This window comes from Dasypus novemcinctus, chromosome 30 (assembly GCF_030445035.2).
Source record: "Dasypus novemcinctus isolate mDasNov1 chromosome 30, mDasNov1.1.hap2, whole genome shotgun sequence".
In the NCBI taxonomy this organism is placed as follows: Eukaryota; Metazoa; Chordata; class Mammalia; order Cingulata; family Dasypodidae; genus Dasypus; species Dasypus novemcinctus.
This window is the reverse complement of record NC_080702.1, coordinates 39,291,264-39,309,979: the sequence shown is the minus strand read 5'-3', so window position 1 is coordinate 39,309,979 and position 18,716 is coordinate 39,291,264. Positions and strand designations below refer to the sequence as shown.

At 35.2% G+C, this 18,716-nt stretch overlaps 1 protein-coding gene and 1 pseudogene across 1 annotated transcript; both read left to right on the top strand.

Annotated features, from left to right (window-relative positions):
* The first annotated feature begins 6,454 nt into the window (after positions 1-6,454).
* On the top strand, positions 6,455-7,408 carry LOC105746809 (olfactory receptor 7A17-like). The gene has a single exon (XM_058290392.1). It carries the CDS (start codon positions 6,455-6,457, stop codon positions 7,406-7,408), a length of 954 nt encoding a protein of 317 aa, XP_058146375.1.
* A 7,679-nt stretch (positions 7,409-15,087) lies between these two features.
* Positions 15,088-16,289, top strand: LOC139437899 (olfactory receptor 7C1-like; annotated as a pseudogene).
* Positions 16,290-18,716: the final 2,427 nt, after the last annotated feature.

Here is an 18,716-nt window from a genome sequence, read left to right as displayed (position 1 = left end):
CACTAATATTTTTACTTCTCAATTAATTTACTATATTGGAACAGTGTTAGATTTACAGAAAAATTGAAAGGATTTTAGAGATAGCATCTGAAAACCTCTCACCCTCTTTCCCGTGTTCTTACCATTACCCATCCAAAATAACTCCTTGTGCTTATTTGTCATAAATTCTTAATCCCTTTGTGACTGTGACAGCTTCTCAGGCATCCCTCATTTTTGATGAGCTGGATAGTTTTGAGGTGTGGAGGTCAGGTATATTGTACAGTATCCCTCAATTACAATTTTCTGATGTTCTGATATTTTTTGAGGAAGACACCAGATATAAAGCTCCATTTCATCACATCATATCTAGGGTCTATTGTACCAGCATGACTTATCATTGCTGATGCTGATGTTGCTCAACAGTGTTTGAAGTAGCCCAGTGTAAAGTTTCTTATTTCTCAGCCTTTCCATATATCACCTTTGGAAAGAAGTCACTAGATGAAGCCCATACTTCAGATTAGGGATTTATGCTTCATATCCTTGAAATAGCAATTTCTACATTGATTATTGCAATTTTCTGCTTAATAGATTTGTATGTTCTTGTGTATAATTTAGTTATATCAGGATTGACTCATGACATATATTTCAAACTTTGGGGTTTGATAAAATACTACTTTTGTTGCTGTTTTGCAATTGTCCTACCTAGCCATGGGAGTTCTTTTAAGTGCACCTTATTTCTCTTTACTACGACCCCAGCGTTGAGGCAATTATTGTGGCACCTATTAATTTTTGGTACTACAAAATATACCAGGTGCTTCTTCCACATTTCTTTCCTAGAAACAGCATTTTCTCTAAGAAGACATTTTTGGAGAATGGTTTTAAATTCCAAGGTCTGGGCACTATCTGTGTTACTTGCTACTGCAGCCGCTAGGCCCTCTCTACAGAGAGTATAAGGAAACATAGGTATGTATTCTAACATGTATACATGCACATGTCTAGTAATATGTGTACATATAACCTTCTGTATCTGTATTCACCTACACATGAGTTCATACTGATTTGTTTACCTCTAATCCATTATCACATAGAACATTCTGGCCTCTACCACTTGCTTATCTGTAAGCTCCCACTTTACAGTGAGAAAAATATGCCCTTAACGGCCATCTATCTATGTATTTCTTGATTTTAGTGGACATGTATAGAAGTATTAGTACTGATCATCCATACCTGGTGGAAGGCTACTTTATCAACAACAGTACAGTACATATGTACAATTTATTTTGACTTCATTTTATCGGTTCCATTCATATTCAGTATTACTTTTCCAGCACCTTTGCCCTCAGTCCCTCCTGTTGGGGCAAATTATAATTAAAAATATATACATAGTGATATTTGCTACAAGTTTATTCTATCTGGGATTCCCTTGTAATTGATTTTTAATTTTCATATATAAGGCTCACTCTTTGTGTTGTGAAGTTCAATGTATTTTAACAGTGTATGATGACATGCATCTACAATTACAGCATTACACAGGATAGATTCATTGTTCTAAAAAGCACCCTGTGCTTCTATCTATTCACCTTACTCTCTACTCAGAGAACTAGTGAATATTCTATTGTCTCATTGTTTTGCCTTATCCAGAAAGTAATATAATTGATATCAACATATGCAGCAATTTAAAACTGGTTTCTTTTAATTAGCAATAACCATATAAGATCCATCAATATATATTTTTGGCTGAATGGAACATCTCATTTTATCTCATTAATGCTCCATTATATAGATATAGCAAAGTGAATTTAGCTTTCATCCTATTGAACAACTTTGCTTTCAGATTTTGAAATTACAAATATAGCTGCTATAAGTAATTGTGTGTGTGTTTTTGTATGAACTTAAATTTTCACATGTATGCCAGAAGCACAATTGCTGGATTGTATGGTATATTAGTCAGCCAAAGCAGTGCTGATGCAAAGTACCAGAACTCTGTTGATTGTTTTTTTCTTTTTATTCTCTCTGTATTTTTTTAAAATTTTACACTCAAAACATATAAGAGGTCCCCATATTCCCTGCTTACTACACTCCTCCCATATCAACAACTTCTTTAATCATCATGGAACATTCACTGAATACATTTTTGAGCACTGCTGCATGACATGGTTAATGTTTATATTTCAGTTTTCACTCTCCCGCAATCCATGCAGTGGGCCATGGCAGGACATACAATATCCAGCATCTGTCCCTGCAGTACCACCCAGGACAACTCCAAGTCCTGAGAATGCCCGCACATCATACCTCTTCTTCCCTCTCCCTAACCTCAGCAGCTGCTATGTCCACTTTCTCCATATCACTGCTACAATTTCTTCCATTACTAATCACGATAATTCCATAGCAGAATATCAGTAAGTCCACTCTAATCCATACTTCAGTCCTCCATCCTGTGGACCCTGGGATGGCTATGTCCACTCCACCTCTATATCAAGAGGGGGCTTAGATTCCACATGGATATTGGATGCAATTTTCCTGCATGCCGTTGTAGGCACTCGTGGCTCCCTGGTATGGTGGTTGACCTTCTTCACCTCCCTGTTAGCTGGCCGGGGTAAGTCCAATAAACCAGACTTGCAACTCTGCTGAGGCTCAGGGCCTGGCTGTCACAAGGACAGTCCAGAGATTCAAGTGTCCTGAGTATACACAAACAGCAGCACCAATCACAGGTCTGGTAAAAGTAACAGGAGAGGCATGTGTAGAAAGGTCACATCTGAGTCCATCTCCATCACACTCAGGAACACAAACTCCAATACAGGGAAAACTGACATGGCACTGAAATCCAGAGCCATTTCTTTGGGCTAGAAGCTGACAATTACCAGACTCTAAATAGGCCGACTCAAAGTCCCTTAAAAGGTATTTTCTCATCCAATGTCTGTTGCCACGTGTTTACAAAGTTGACATGCACGTTCTGAAAGGCTTCAGCCTTCCTCCTTCCTTTTCAGGCTCCATGGCTCCAGCTTCCTCTGAACTAAACAGTAAATATGCAAAAAGCCTGTATCTCTCTGTGGGGCTCATTTCTTTCTGGGCTGCTCTGTTCTCTTCACAAGGTCAGCTGCACACTCTCAGGCTCATCTTTCTTCAGGGGATCACAAGATTCTGTCTGATGAGCTGTTTCTCTTCCTCTGTGTTCTTTTCTGTGTTCTCCTTCACCATGTGTTTACTACCATGTGAAAGTCTATTTTACCCCAGCCAAGGGGGTGGGGACTGAACCCTGCATGCCCTGTTGACATGCTCAGATAAAAGCCCTGATCTTGATTTAAAACATTAAAAGTGAAACCTCTGAATCTAATAAAATCTAATATGCCCAGGGGAAGAGACCAGTTTACAAACACAATGCAATATGTATTTTTGGAATTCATAAATAGTATCAAGCATCTACATATGGTAATATTATGTTTATTTGTACAAGAAAGTGCTAACGTGTCTTTTGGCTGCCCAATTCTGTGTTCTCCCTAGCAATGAATGCAAATTGTATTGCTCCACATTCTCAACAGCAATTGGTATCGTCAGATTTTAGGTTTTTATCTATTTTAATAAGTGGGTGAAAATATATCATTGTGTTATTTTTACTTGCATTAATTTTCAAATTATGATTTAAATATAAAATATCAAATTTAATTAATTTTCAGTTATGTAAATCCAACTGAATATTTGTGGTACTAATTCTGGGAATTCTTCACATAGTATGAAAACATTATAAAAGACCTGAGTGTTGTGTATATAATCTTCAGTACTCAAGTATCTATTCAAACAAGGAATAAAACACTTTTCAGCATGCCTCCTCTTTGAAAGGTATCCCTTCTATTCAAAACATTACAAACTTAAACATAATTGCTGGTAAGTTTGCATCAGTATCATTTGTACCCAAATAGCTAGAATTAAAAGAATTGACAACACCAAGTACTAGAGAGGAATAGAAGAAAGAGACTCTCAGAAATAGCTGATGAGAGGATAAATTCATGTAATTACTGTGGAAAGTTGTTTGGTAGAATCTACTAAAGTTTAACATCTTAATGCTTTATTATTCAGAATTTCTGCTCTGGGTATGTACCCAAGAAAATGGATATGTATGTGTGTGTGTGTGTGTGTGTGTGTGCATGCACACACCAAGAGATATGTTTGAGAATGTTGAATGTAGCATTATTCCTAATGCCCAAAACTAAAAACAACCCAAAGGTCTACCAATAGTAGAACAGATGTATAAATTATGGTATAATATACAATGGAATATGTCATAGGCACGGAAAAGCTTGTAATACGCTTTTTGGAACAAAATGAATGAATCACCTCACAGGCATAATGTGGAGCAAAGAAGCCTGGCACACACAAAAAAATGGTTTTTGCATAATCCCATGGAAATAATATTCAAAAACAGGCAAAACTAACTTCTTAAATAGCAGTCCAAAAGGTGACTCTCTATTATTATATTTTTTTAATTTTAAATAAAATGAACTTTATTTTTAAAGAAGTTTAGATTAAAGAAAAATTAAATCAGAAGTATAAGGTATACCTATATATCCCTCCCTCTCCCATACCTGTCTCCTTTTTTTAAATATAGCTGTAAAATTTATTATGATATAACTGTAAAAGCTATTCATTAAAAAATGAACATTTAAAAAATGACTCCTGGTAAGGACTAACCTACTTAAAGTAATAATCTAAAAATTGAAAGTATCAATTTGACATTTTTCAGCACTTCATATATCTAACAAATGCCAGCTACCGTTGTTATAAATTTTTCAAAGCCAAAAACTTAAGTACAAATCAGAATTAAAAGAAACTTCAGAATATTCACTTTTGCATTCATTTTTGCCTGAACTTTAAAAGATTCCATAAGTAACAAAACCACCACCCTGAATCAAAATAACTGTTAAAAACATTTAAGCCTTGTGACAATCTTACTTTACAGAAGCAAGGACAACAGTGAATAGTAGCAGCAGTATATTACTAGCATAGAAATAAATTGTTTCCTTTTTCATTAAAAAAATGTCAATGGGTCAACATTTTAATAACAGTGATCAATATTTACCATTATTCAAGAATTTGCTCTTCAGTTTATGCCTTTAATATGTATCCATCCATATATTTGGGTTAAATTAAATTTCCACATCAGACACATTTCTTTCAGAATTCTAATCTTAAATATAAACCATACCTTTTCAAAGCATAGTCAAATACTGTACAATAATGCTACCATTCAGATTTATATGTTTCATCTGAGAGACTTATCTTACAAAGAGTGGTTTTGTCCTGTTTTTCCAGAATAAATGTTCCTATGTCTAAAACTTTAAATGACAATATAAAAGACAGATTGAAATAATTCATGCTATGCATTTTTCTTCATCTGGCTTTGATAAAAGCAGAGCCTCTCGTATTGGAGCACCACCTTCCCTCTCAGTTACAGTCTCTACCGTCCCAGAGGCAGATGAGAGCCTCTTTTTGCGTGCTTTCTGGGGAAGTGTATATATTCTTAGCTTACGATTCTGTTCAGATCTTTGACCTTTTTTTTATTCACCATTTCCTTCTTATTTTGGTGGCATTATGTCTTCTTATTATATTTGGATGTAAATCATTTAACAGATGTGTTTTGTAAATACATTTTCCAAATCTGTAGATTTTATTTTCAATCCTTTATCAATGTCTTGCACAGAACAGAAGTTTTACATTTGAATAAAAACCATGTATAAATAATCTTTTCTCATAGATCATGCTTTGGTTGCTTTATCTAAAACTCATTACCACACCATGGGCCCTTAAACTTTCAATATGTTTATTCTAGAAATTTTACCATTCATTTTACTTTTAAGTGGTATGTTTCACTTTGATATAATTGTATGAAATATTTTGAATCTATGTTTATGTTCCTTTTTTTTTTTTTTTTTGGCATGAGTATATCCTATTTTTTTGGTACGATTTATTGAGAAGACCATACTATATACATGAAATTTTCCTTATCCTCTGTGAAACATCTGTTAAACACATTTGCATGGGTGTTTTATTTTATTTGTCTATTTCCTTATGAGGGTACTGTTTTAATTATTGTGTTTTTATATTAAGTGTTACAATTAGGTAATATATTTCCTATAACTTCGTTCTTCTTCACTATTTTTTCTCAGGGTACAAAAAGACTGGTCATTAGGTTTGTTGATTAAAATAAAGTCCGAGAGAATTTGTAGTGGAAAATATTGCCTGGGCTGGTGTTTTCCATTATGGACAAGTATAGATAGTCAAAAAAACTGTCAAGGAGAAGCAGGAGCATTTCATTTCCCTGACAGTCTTAAATAAGGGAAATACATTTTTAAAAATCTATAAAAACAAAATCTTATTCTGCTTACTAAACCAATCAAACTATTTATTATATTTTTATGATTACTGTATGAGGCTAAATTTACACTATTCTGATATTTCTTCTAGGAATTTCATTATCTACATGGAAACAGAAAACCAAACATGTGTCTTAGAATTTGTACTCCTGGGGCTCTCAGAAGATACGGCCGTGCAGCCCCTCCTCTTTGGACTGTTCCTGTTGATGTACCTGGTCACCTTCACAGGGAACCTGCTCATCATCCTGGCCATCATCTCAGACTCCCACCTCCACACACCCATGTACTTCTTCCTCTCTAACCTGTCTTTTACAGATATCTGTTTTACCTCCACCACTGTCCCAAAGATGCTGCTGAACATTCAGACAGAAAGAAAAACCATAACTTTTGAAAACTGCCTCAGCCAGATGTTTTTGTTCACACTTTTTGGACTATTAGATAATGCCCTCTTGACTGTGATGGCCTATGACCGCTTCGTGGCCATCTGCCACCCCCTGCACTATATGGTCATCATGAACCCCCGGCTCTGTGGCCTCCTGCTACTGGCATCCTGGTTATTGAGTGCTTTGTATTCCCTTTCACAATGCTTAATGGTTTTGCGATTGTCTTTTTGTACAGAATTGGAAATCCCCCACTTTTTTTGTGAACTTAATCAGGTACTCCAACTTGCTTGTTCTGACACCTTTCTAAATGACGTGGTGATGTATTTTGCGTCTGGACTTCTGGGTGTTATTCCACTCACTGGGATCCTTTTCTCTTACTCTAAGATTATATCTTCCATTTTGAGAATTGCAACAGCTGAGGGCAAGTATAAAGCATTCTCTAATTGTGGGTCTCACCTCTTAGTCGTGACCTTGTTTTATGGTACAGTTCTTGGAGTGTATCTTAGCTCTACTGCTTATCAAAACTCAAGGACATATGCAATAGCTTCAGTGATGTACGTGGTGGTCATTCCTATGCTGAACCCCTTTATCTACAGCCTTAGAAATAAGGACATACAGCAGGCCTTTAAAAGGCTGAGAAACATTCTCTCTATAAAGGGATTCTTGACTCAGGTTTAGAAAATTGCTCGTGATTAACAGAGGACAAAAACTGTGAAATATAAATATAAATTCCTTATATGTATAAAGAAAGGTAATGTTATTTCCCTAAAATCAGAACTCTATTTCCTTAATTTTTTTTATAGCAAGAAAGGCTGTTTCTTTTGTATTATTTTATATTAATTGACCGTTCTTATTGTATTTTCTGTAATCAGTATTGAAGGCAGAAATTGGTACCTGGATTTTTAACAGTGAAATATTCCATACATGTAATTCTATCTATATAAAATTATAGCAAGTGCTGGAGGGTGAAGGTGTACTCCAGTGAATGCCAGATGAAACTCCTAGTGCTTTATGATTTTGGTGAATAATAATCTCTCTTATAAAAGTCTGTGTACCATCTATCAGGATTTTTACTCATTGGCTCCAGAAAGAGGTCACTTCCTTAACTGGAGACATCATCTGATTGGTTTACAATAATCCATATTACATCTCTGATATGCACCTTTTTCCTGCACTTTCCAAATCATGAGTTAAATGAGATTGTAATTAACAAAACTATTTTGATCCTTCAAACATTGATGATCTCAGTAATTTCTGTGATTCTCCCAGTAATCCACGGTTATCCCTTATAAATTATTTTCATAGCAAGTAATATTTTCTGGAAATTTCCATAAGCACTTCCTATAATAGTAGTTCATATTTACAATTCATAAGAGCAAGGTGCGTGTTTTCTCCATTACTTACAATACCTTTTCAACTATTAAAACCAGCTATTAGGAGTTAATTTCAGGTTATTATATAGACTTACTATGTTTACATAAAAATTTTAAAAATTAAGATTTTTAAACACTTGTCGTTAGTGAGTCATAGAATTTCAAATCTCTTATATTTTCCTTGAATTTACAAACTTAACTAGATGTTTATCTACTTTCACATTCCTGCATCTTGTATTTTTCTCTAAAAAAGAAATGTATTCCTGGTTTTGTTAATAGATTTTCAGTCTTCTCCAGGACCTGAAAATATCTGGAAATAATAATGATTCACTCTAAACTAATACATAAATTTGCTCTCATAGAAAACTTAATTTATTCCTTAGGAATCTATAAATGGATACAAGGGGGAAAAACATCTTATCAGTGCTATTGATGAAATTAAATTGCATTTTAGGTTTTTTTTTGATGGGAAACTTTGAAGAGAACCCTTGAAATATGACATTCAACTAAAGAAACTTCCATTAATTGAGTGAGATATAAATGCCTGTTTACAGAAGTAAACACTAGTATATTTCCTTGAGAAGCGGGAGGCTTGATGGCTGCCAGTAAACCATGAAATTTATGTGATACAGAAGGAGGAGAAGACTCACTGTGAGTGAACTCTCTTCTGTTCAATTGTTATGTAGTATGAGTAGAATAATTATTTACTGGGACTGTACCATGAGAACTTTAGAGAGGATGAACACTGTCAATTGAAAATTAACTGTTCTGAGTGGGTAAGTGAGAATAAACATTCTCAGTTCCAGGGAACATCATTTCAACTAAGACACAGTAGAAAATAGTAACAGTCTTTATCTCTTATAATTCACCATAATAATGTGGCCAGTGTGTGAGAGAGTGTATTTCAAACATAGGAGTAATGATTCCTTCCTCCACTGCCAAGAACTGAGTTTCCAATAGAAGGAAATTCTAGAGTAAAGGTGTTGAATAAGGTCTTTGACTTCACTTCCTTGAGTGTTACCCCTGTGCTTCTCTTTCCATTTCTCCACTTTTCCAGATCACCCTTCTCAGAAGAATTAGAAGCACCCACATAATAATAGCTCTGAGATACATCATCCTAGGTGTGCTTCATATGTGTTTCATTTCCTGGAGTTTTAAGAATGAAGGTTTATTTATTTATTTATTTATTTATTTATTTATTTATTCATTATCCAAGGTGGAAACAACCAGTGAACCAAAAATCACTGGAATGAGCCACAGGCTCTTTTTCTGCTGTGCAAAGAAAATATCATTTAAGGGAACGTTTTACTGCCTGTAACTTCAGGGATACAGAAAAAATGTCAGATGTAGGAAAGTCCACAGATGTAAATTTGGTTTATTTTCCAATTTGTGTTTCAGGTTATAAGGGACTTTGGTTTCCACTGCACATAAATTTCTCCCAGTTCAACTACAAATAAATTTAAAATTGTCATCATTGCACAATTCAGCTTTAGAATTTTTATTTATTTCATTATTGAACTAGGTTTTATGCCATTTTATATATTTACAATACTCTTTAATTTTCTAAAACTCATTAAAAACTGTTGCTTCATATTCTGTGTCTGCATAATTTCAAACTCTGTAGCAGTTAACGGCTTTTTCCCACAATCTGCTTTTCTTCTGACTCTTAGTCATGGTTACTTGTTTTCTTAGTGTTTATCTGTTTTTATAATTGTGTTCTGTTAATTTTTGGGGTCCCCATGTATATGAATTCTTTGAGTTCTTTGTTGAAAAGAGAGGATTTACATTTGAAATAATTTTACCCTTAGGAAATCAGAATCATATAATGTTAATTTTCCAACCTACAACTTTTAAGGACACAAAGGTGTGGTGATTTCAAACTGTACACCAACTCATCATCCAGAGGGTTTTCCCACCACGTAGCACCAGTGTCATTGTAAGTGGTTTTCTTAATATTCATGATGGATTAGTGTGTGTGTATATATATATATATATATATATATATATATATATAGTTGATCTTTTAAATGCTATTAAATGCTATTATTCCAAGGATATCACTTTTACAGAGGAATCTCTTACCAGAATTTCTACTTATGAGGATTTTGAACTTCATTTTCACATGAAACCTATTCACTAATACAGACTCTAAAGTCCTTCAGTTAGGACCATCTGCCAGAATGATGGCTGTCATTTGAACTCTATTACTCATCATTGTCCATTTTATTATTTATATTGTGGCTAAATTAATTTCTTTTGTTAGGCCAGTTTAGGGATGAGTTTAAAAGATTCAGGGAAACATATAGATATGAGTCCTCATAATTTAAAACATCATGAATCAATAGCCTATCTACAGATTTGCAGGAACTAAAAATGAAGGGCAAACTAAACCCGAATACAGTAGAAGAATGGAAATAATAAATATTTACATGGAGAGAAATGAAATAGAGGAAAACATTTGAAAGAACCAATGAAATTGATTCTTGGAAAAGTTCAATGAAAGAGCCAAGGTTTACTTAGATTGAGAAAGAAGATAAAGAGGAATGAAATCATTAAAATCCAAAATGAAATTGGGGACCTTGCTAGATAGTGCTGATATTAAAGGCATTACAAACGCATACTATAGACAATTGTCTGCCAATATCCAGATAACCTGAAAGAAATGGGTCAAATCTTAGAAACATGCAATTTACCTAAATTAATTGAAGAGAAATAGATATCAACAAAAGGGTAAAAAGTAAAGAGATTCAATTAGTGATAAAACTCGTTCCCCCAAAAATACAGGTGCAAGATCAGATAGTTTCCCTAATGAAATCTGAAATATTCAAAGAAGAAATAATTATAATACACAAAATATTCCAACTTACAGTCAGGGTATCTCTTCCAAACTTATTCAATGCTACTAAAATTATTTTGATAACAAAGCTACATAAATACATATGGAAAGAAAACCAAGGACCAATTCCTTAAATATATAGATCCAAAATCACTCAACAAAAGCTGGCATATAAAATAAGACTGAATATTTAAAGAAGTATCCATGACCTAATGAAATTTATATAAGTATGCAAGGATATTCAATATAAGAAAATCAATGTAATATATCACACACTAACACAACAAAGAGAAAACATCACGTGGCAATCTCAATTCATGCAGAAAATATAAATGATAAAAACACTCAGAAAAATGAGAGTAACTTCCTCAACATGACAAACAGCATATATATAACAACTCAAGTATTCTTATCCTCAATGCTAAAAGAATGAAAGTTATCCCCTTAAGGTCCAGAACAATACAAGGACTGGTGCTTTCTCTATTGTAGTTCAGTAATGTATTGGAGGTTAGGAAATTGCATCCAAATCAGAAAGGAAGAAGTAAAACAGTTTTAATTGATGTCATATTCCTTTGTAGGGAGCATGACAAAGTGTCCACAAGAAAATTCTACAGCTCATGAATTAATACAGCCAAATGCAAAATATAAGATTTTATTTTTTGAGGTACAGAGGGCTAGGGATTGAATCCAGGACCTCATATGTGCTCAACAACTGAAGCACATCTGCTTCCCTGTGTTGTTTTTATGTTTCTTTTGCTTGTTTGATTGTTTACAGGAGGCACTGGGCACTGAATCTGGGATCTCCCATTTAGGAGGCAGGTGATTAATCACTTGAGCCACAACCACTCCAAGGTATGAAATTAATATGCAAAAATGTGTTGAGTTTTATAAACTTTCAAAGAAGGCTAACTGTATCTTTAAAAAATTCATATATCATTGCATATAAAAGAACACAACACCTCGGAATAATTTTAACTAAATAGGTGAAGGACTTGAACAATGAAAACTAGAAAATATGTTGCAAGAAATTAGAGAAGATATAAGGAAATGGTAAGACATCCTGTGTTCAAGGACAAGAAAATATCATATTATTAAGATACCAATACTACCCAGAAATCCATAGCTTCATCATAATTCCTATCAAATTCCAGGAGATTTTTAAGCAGAAAGGGAAATCTTTATTCAGTAGAATTGTATTTTACCAGAACTGAGTATACATCATTAATGTGGTCTATTTACTTCCTTTTTTTTTTTTTTTTTTGGCTTTTTTAGGCTGGGAGATATTTGAGAATAAGTGCAATATCTTAAACTTTCTTCATCCCCGGAACATAGTTTAGTGTTTACCTTACAGTATTTTGAATAAATATTTGTTGAGTGTGTGGGAGGAGGGGCACCCGGCTTGCCTCAGTGGCAAACAGTGCGGCAAGCGGTGACACCGCCTCTGCCCACTGGGCCTAGACAAGGTGACCACGCCTGACTAGGCCTTTGCTGCTAACGGCTAGCCGGCACCGCCCTCCCCCTTCCTATCTCCCGCCTAGCCCAGCTCTCACTTCCCCTCCCCCCTCCCTTAAACCTAATCTCTTAGTACGCTGTTTGCCCAGCAACAGCTTACAACCGCCTATCAGCTTAGTAACAGTGTCAGCCTATCAAGAGTTAGCACATACTCTACTGGTCAATCACTAGCCCAATGCCAGAACATTGCCTTATATGGAAACAGCATTTTCCCTAGCCAATCAGAACCCGCCACACCACTCCCCAATCCTATAAATCTGCATCCCCTTCCGCAATAAACCAGACTTGTGCCATCAGCCGGTCTCCGAGACTTCTTCCTGGGTCGTGCGCCCTCCATGCCTTCGGAGCCCCCGAGGGAAGCCTCAGCGGCCGTACGAGGCTTTCTTCCCCACGCCAGGGACCCCACTTGTCCCGCAACAGGGACCCTGCTCGTCCCATAACAGGGACCCCGTTTCGTCCCTCAGAGTGACCAAGAACACAATAGTTGAGTGAGGTGAACAGAAATATCTAACTATGGGGGAGAAAACAAAAGGAAGTCCTGCTTAGAGAGGACAGCTTCATGAATGAGATCCAATACCAGAAGAGATAGATCAGATACAGAAGATATTTCAGTGTATCCAGAATTTCTCTCCTGAACCAGCAGTACAGAAATCATTCAGGGGAACTTGCAGTACTCAAACTCACACATAAAGTGATCTGACCTCTTCCTGGGAGGAAGGAGTGCACTGGGATTAGAGACAACCACAGAGCTCCAAAGATATCTCCCAAAGGTCAAAACTGGCATGAGATTTTATTATGATTTTCTTCCTTTTCTTTTTTCTCTAGAAAAGTAAATATCTCATGGAGAAGAAAGATAAAATACTACTTCATTAATGATGCTCATGGCAATGAAACCCATAAAGACACAGAAACCCTAAAAGCTTTCTAAATTACCTCAAGTCTACTTTACTTATCTCTGGTGATGAGGGAACACAGTTGTATTTTCTGGAGACCTCATGAGCAATTCTATTTCCCTGCCCTTCTTGAGATCAGGGCTTCAAACATCCAACCTCATTCAAGAAGAATCTGCATTAGTGAATTCAGACCCTTCTTTGATAATTTCATGGTGAGTCTCAGAAGCTTCACAGTTACTGGGGGTTGTGTTTTGGCTTAGGGGACCCATTTTATTTGTGGTAACGTTTGAGACATAACAAGGTATATACTTAAGAAAGCAACATCATTCAAAGACCTTCCTATTTAAAAAACCTGAGTGCAAGTAGATAGTGGATACCCCAAAATATCTTACTCTTGCAATATGTCTCTTCTGGCCTTAGCTCTCATTCATGGGGTTTCCCTCTCTAAGCAATATTTTCACTTGTTTCACTGCTCCTTCTTGCTCTACAATTGTTAGGGGAATCTTACCTTTGAGAAGGTACAAACTTAAAACACAAACATGGAGAAAATTACCCTTACAAGACCTTCTGACCACACCTTACTTTTTTGTGGAATATTAGCTACTGATTGTGTTAATAATTGGAAGGTATGGAAAAATATACCAAATATAAGGTGTAAACATTTATTACTGTTAATTACCTGATGATGTTATTTCATCCATTTTTAAGTAGACTTTAATTATTTACTCATCATATACTTTATAATAATCACTAAATATTATTCTAGTAATAAAGAAATGATTAAAACTTTAGTTCTCATAGTAAAGTAATTGTTTCTCAATGCATTAGAAAACATAGAAATGAATATATACCATATTGTGAGGTGACTCTGAAATCCTCCTGAAGATGTTCCAAAAGATTGGAGTCATCGTGAGGAGGAAAGAAAACTTTCCACAATGGAGCTGATCATTTTACTGAGCTGGAAGGAGGAACTGGAGGAATTCCAGGAGTATAAATGGATAGAAGCACTCCAAGAAGAGAGGACAGGGACATAAAGATGGAATCAAATAACTGTAATGGGTGGTGAGGTTTTAGAAATAGTTATTAATATCTGGTGAACAATGAAGGGCATTATGACAAATGGAGCACGATCCTGGCCAAGTTGGCCGCACCAGGTAGCAGAGAGGCTTGCGTTTGTCTACAAGGTGGATATTTATGTTTGAAGTGTTTGGAGAGAGAGTACAGGGTGTATAGAAGATGACATTCATGAAAAATCTTGCCTTCAGTACACAGTGAATCTGTGTATTTTTGTGTCAAATGTTTAAAATATTCCATTTTAATTCTAGGCTAAACGTCTGACATTCTATACTCTTTATTTTATTTAATTCTTTCTAGTATTCTATGATATGGGTTTCATGGTTCTGATTTAATGGATGAAGAATATGAGATTTAGAGCAGTGTTATAATCTTGTCCAAGACATGCAATAACATCTGGAATGAAACCCAGAATTTGATTTTTCCTAAGCTTTCCCAATTCACTAAAACTTTTTTTCTTGATAAACTTAGTATTTTAACTGTGTTAGATTTACAGAAAATTTCAAGGATAGCAGAAGGAGTTTCCAAATTCATGCATTCGTTTTTCCCGGTTCTTGAGATCTCTCTTCCAGAATACCAGATTACACCTATTTCTCATAAATTCTTAGTCCCTTTGTGTTGGAGATAGTTTCTTGGACCATCCTTGGTTTAATGAGCTGAAGAGTATTGATGCGTACCGGTCATTAAATATTACTTCTTTTAGCACCTTTCCCCCATCCCCTTCAGAGAGGGAATGTCACACATTGTAATAAAGTTAGACGGTTCTTGAATATTTTGCATTCCATCCTGGATTCCCTTAACCTTGTAAAGGTTATCCAGAAGGTCAGGTAGTTGATATCATACATACATAGTGTTTTTAGTTGAATTTCTTTCAGTTAGCAGTAGGCTTTAAATTTCATCATTTTGTCACTGGATGGAACATTTCCTTTTATCTCTGAGCTCTATTCCCTTGTACAGATACAGCACACTATTTATTTACCTATTGAACTTCTTGGTTGCGTACCAATTTTGGAGGTTATAAATATATCTGCCAGAAATATTCACCCATGAGTTTTGTGCGGAATTTTCATATAAGCCACATATAATCCTAAAAGTACAGTTGCTGGAATATATGGTAAGACTAAGTTTAGTTTTAAAATAAAATGCTAAACTGCCACCTCCACATGGCCATGTATTTCTTCCTGTTTCACCTGTTTTTTTTTTAAAGATAGCATCACCTCATTTACTGTCCCCAAAGTGCTGCTAAATATTAAGAGAGAAAAAAATAAAAACCCATGACTTATAAAAACTACCTCAGCCAGAAGTATTTTTACCTGTCTCCCCTTATACTACACAGTAACCATGAACCACTGGCTCTGTGGCCTCCTGCTGGCATGACTACGAATCAGAGTTCTGGACTCTCTTTTACATGGCTTAATAGTTTTAAGACTGTCTTTTTCTGAAGATTTGGAAATCCCCCACTTTTTCTGTGAACATAATCAAGTATTCCAATGTGCTGATTTTGACACCTTCCTCAATGACCAAGTGATGTATTTTGCAGCTGGATTTCTTGGTGTTATCTAACTCACAGGGATCCTTTTCTCTTACTCTATGTTTCTGTCTTTCATTTTGAGAATTTCATCATTTAGGAGACAGAATAAAATATTTTCTACTTGTGGGTCTCACCTCTCAGTAGTCACTTCTTTTATGATACATGTTTTGGAGTATATCTTAGTTCTGTTGCTACCCAAAACTCAAGAGCAAGCACAAAACCCTCAGTGATGTACTCAGTGAACACTCCCATATGGATTCCCTTAATCTACTGTCTTAGAAACAAGGATATAAAGCAGACAATAAACAATCTCTCCAGATTAGACACCTTCTTTCTATAAAAGGATCATTTGCCTCAAGATTAGAAATTTTCTCATGATTAACAGAAGTCAAACACTGAGAGAGCTAACTCTAGATACTTTCATTAGTGCATAGAAAATTAATCTGCTACGTTCTAATTTCCAGAATTCTTTAATTTTTGTACATCGGATCACATCTTTCTTATGTAATTTTTAAAAAATAATTTGAATTTTCAGTTTTATTACCTAATACAGTATTGGAGTAAGAATCTTCTGTGTGAATTTTCAGCAGTGAAATATTTACTACAGATAATTGGTACATTTAGAATTATAGTACATGTTGGAGGAATGAATGCATACTGCAGTATCTGCCAGATAAAAGCTATAGGTCATTTACTATATGAATTTGTTGAAACAAATCTGCTATATAAAGTCTTTACAATTGTTGCTAGAATTTGTGTTGTTTCCAGAAAGACATCACATACAGAACGTGACTTAATATCTGATTATGTTTGCAATAATCCACATTGCATAAGCAGCATGTGCTGTGCCCATTCAACAAAAGTTAGGTTGGGCTGTAATAATACCTGATTACTCAAACTCTGATAATATCAATAATCACAGTTTTATTCCAGAGATGCAAATTTGCTTTTTAAAAATTTTTTGATAGGCAGGAAATTTTCTGGAAATTTCTCTTGGTGTTTCCTACAATAATAGTCCTCATTTCCATGTCATAAAAGGTAATGTGAGGGAAGCAGACATGGCTCAACTGATTAAGTGTCCACCTACCATATGGAGGGTGCAGGGTTTGAAACCAGGGTTTCCTGATCCATGTGGTAAACTGGCCCATGTGAATGCTGCCATGGGTAGGGAGTGCTGTGCCATGTATGGGAGCCCCGTGTGCAAAGACTGTACTTCACAAGGAGAGCAACCCCACATGATAAAAGGGCTGCCCTACCAGGAGTGGCAACACATGCATGGAGAGCAGACATAGCAAAATGATACAATAGAAGGAGACACAGATTCCTGGTGCCACCTGACAAGAATGCCAGCAGACACAGAACACAGAGCTAATGAGCAGAGAAAGCACACATTGGCGGGGAATGGGAGAGAAATAAATAAAAATAAAGAAATGTGAAAAGAAATCAAAGAAGATCTTAGCAATTGGAAGCATATTCTTTGTTCATGGATTAAAAATAAATACCATGAAGAGATCAATTCTACCCAAACTGATTCATAGTTTCAACCTAATCATATTTAAAAATTCCAACAGCATACAATAAATAAATATAAAAGTTAATTACCAAATTTATTTGGATGGAACAGTGACCCCGAAAAGCCAAGAACTTCCTAAAACAGAAGAACGAACTAGGAGGGCTCATGCTTCTTGATGTTGAATTGCATCACAAAGCTACAGTGGTCAAAACAGCCTGGTATTGCCATAAAGACAGATAAAATGATCAATGGAATAGAATTAATCGTTCACAAGTAGTCTCCCTGCTTTATGTTCAACTGATTTTTGATAATCCTACCAAGTTCATGTTACTAAGAGAGAGTAGTTTCTCCAGCAAGTGGTCATGGAATAAATGGCTATCACTAACCAAAATAATGAAACAGGAATCCTACCTCACTCCTCACACAAGAATCAATGAAAAATGAATCAAATGTCTAAATATAAAGTTCAGGAAATTTCCTGGAAGTTAACAAAGGGAAACATCTTCAATTTCTTTAGGTATGTGAAGTTCTCTTAAACCTTATTCCCAAAGCTGAGCAATGAAAGAAAATATAAATAAATGATCTTCCTGAAAACTAAGCATGTTTACACCTGAAGGACTTTGTGAAGGGGGTCATAAGTCAACCTGCTTAATGTGAGAAAATATTTGGAAACCACACTTATGACAAGGCTTTAATATCCATGACATATAAAAAGATATGACAACTCAACAATATAAAGACAAATAAAAAAAAACAATAAACAATAAAAAGGGGGGGGCAAATGACTTTAATGGACAGTTTTCTAAAGAAGAGATCCAATGGTGATAAAACATGAGAAAATGTTCAATATCACTAGTTATTTTTGAAATCCAAAGCAAAGGTACAACAAGATATCATTTCACACTTAATATAGAAATTCATTATGAAAAAAATAGGAATCCGCCAGGGTTGGAGAGAATTTGGAGAGATAATAATGTGTATTCACTATTAATGGAACTCTAGTATAGGACAGTTGCTCTGTAATTCCATTGGAAAATTCCTAAGGAAGTCAGATATAGATCTGCCATGTGACCTGGGATTGCCATTACTAGGTTTATACCCAGAAGAACTGAGAGCTAGAATATGAACAGATATCTGCACTGCAAGGCTCATAGCATCATTATTCACAATTATGGTAAGCAACCCATAAAAATATTGTGGTATATACATATGATGGAATATTATTCAACTCTGAAAAGAAAGAAATCCTGAAGC

Coding starts and splice junctions, on each gene's coding strand:
- LOC105746809 (XM_058290392.1), top strand. CDS start 6,455: ATGGAAACAGAAAACCAAACATGTGTCTTAGAATTTGTACTCCTGGGG.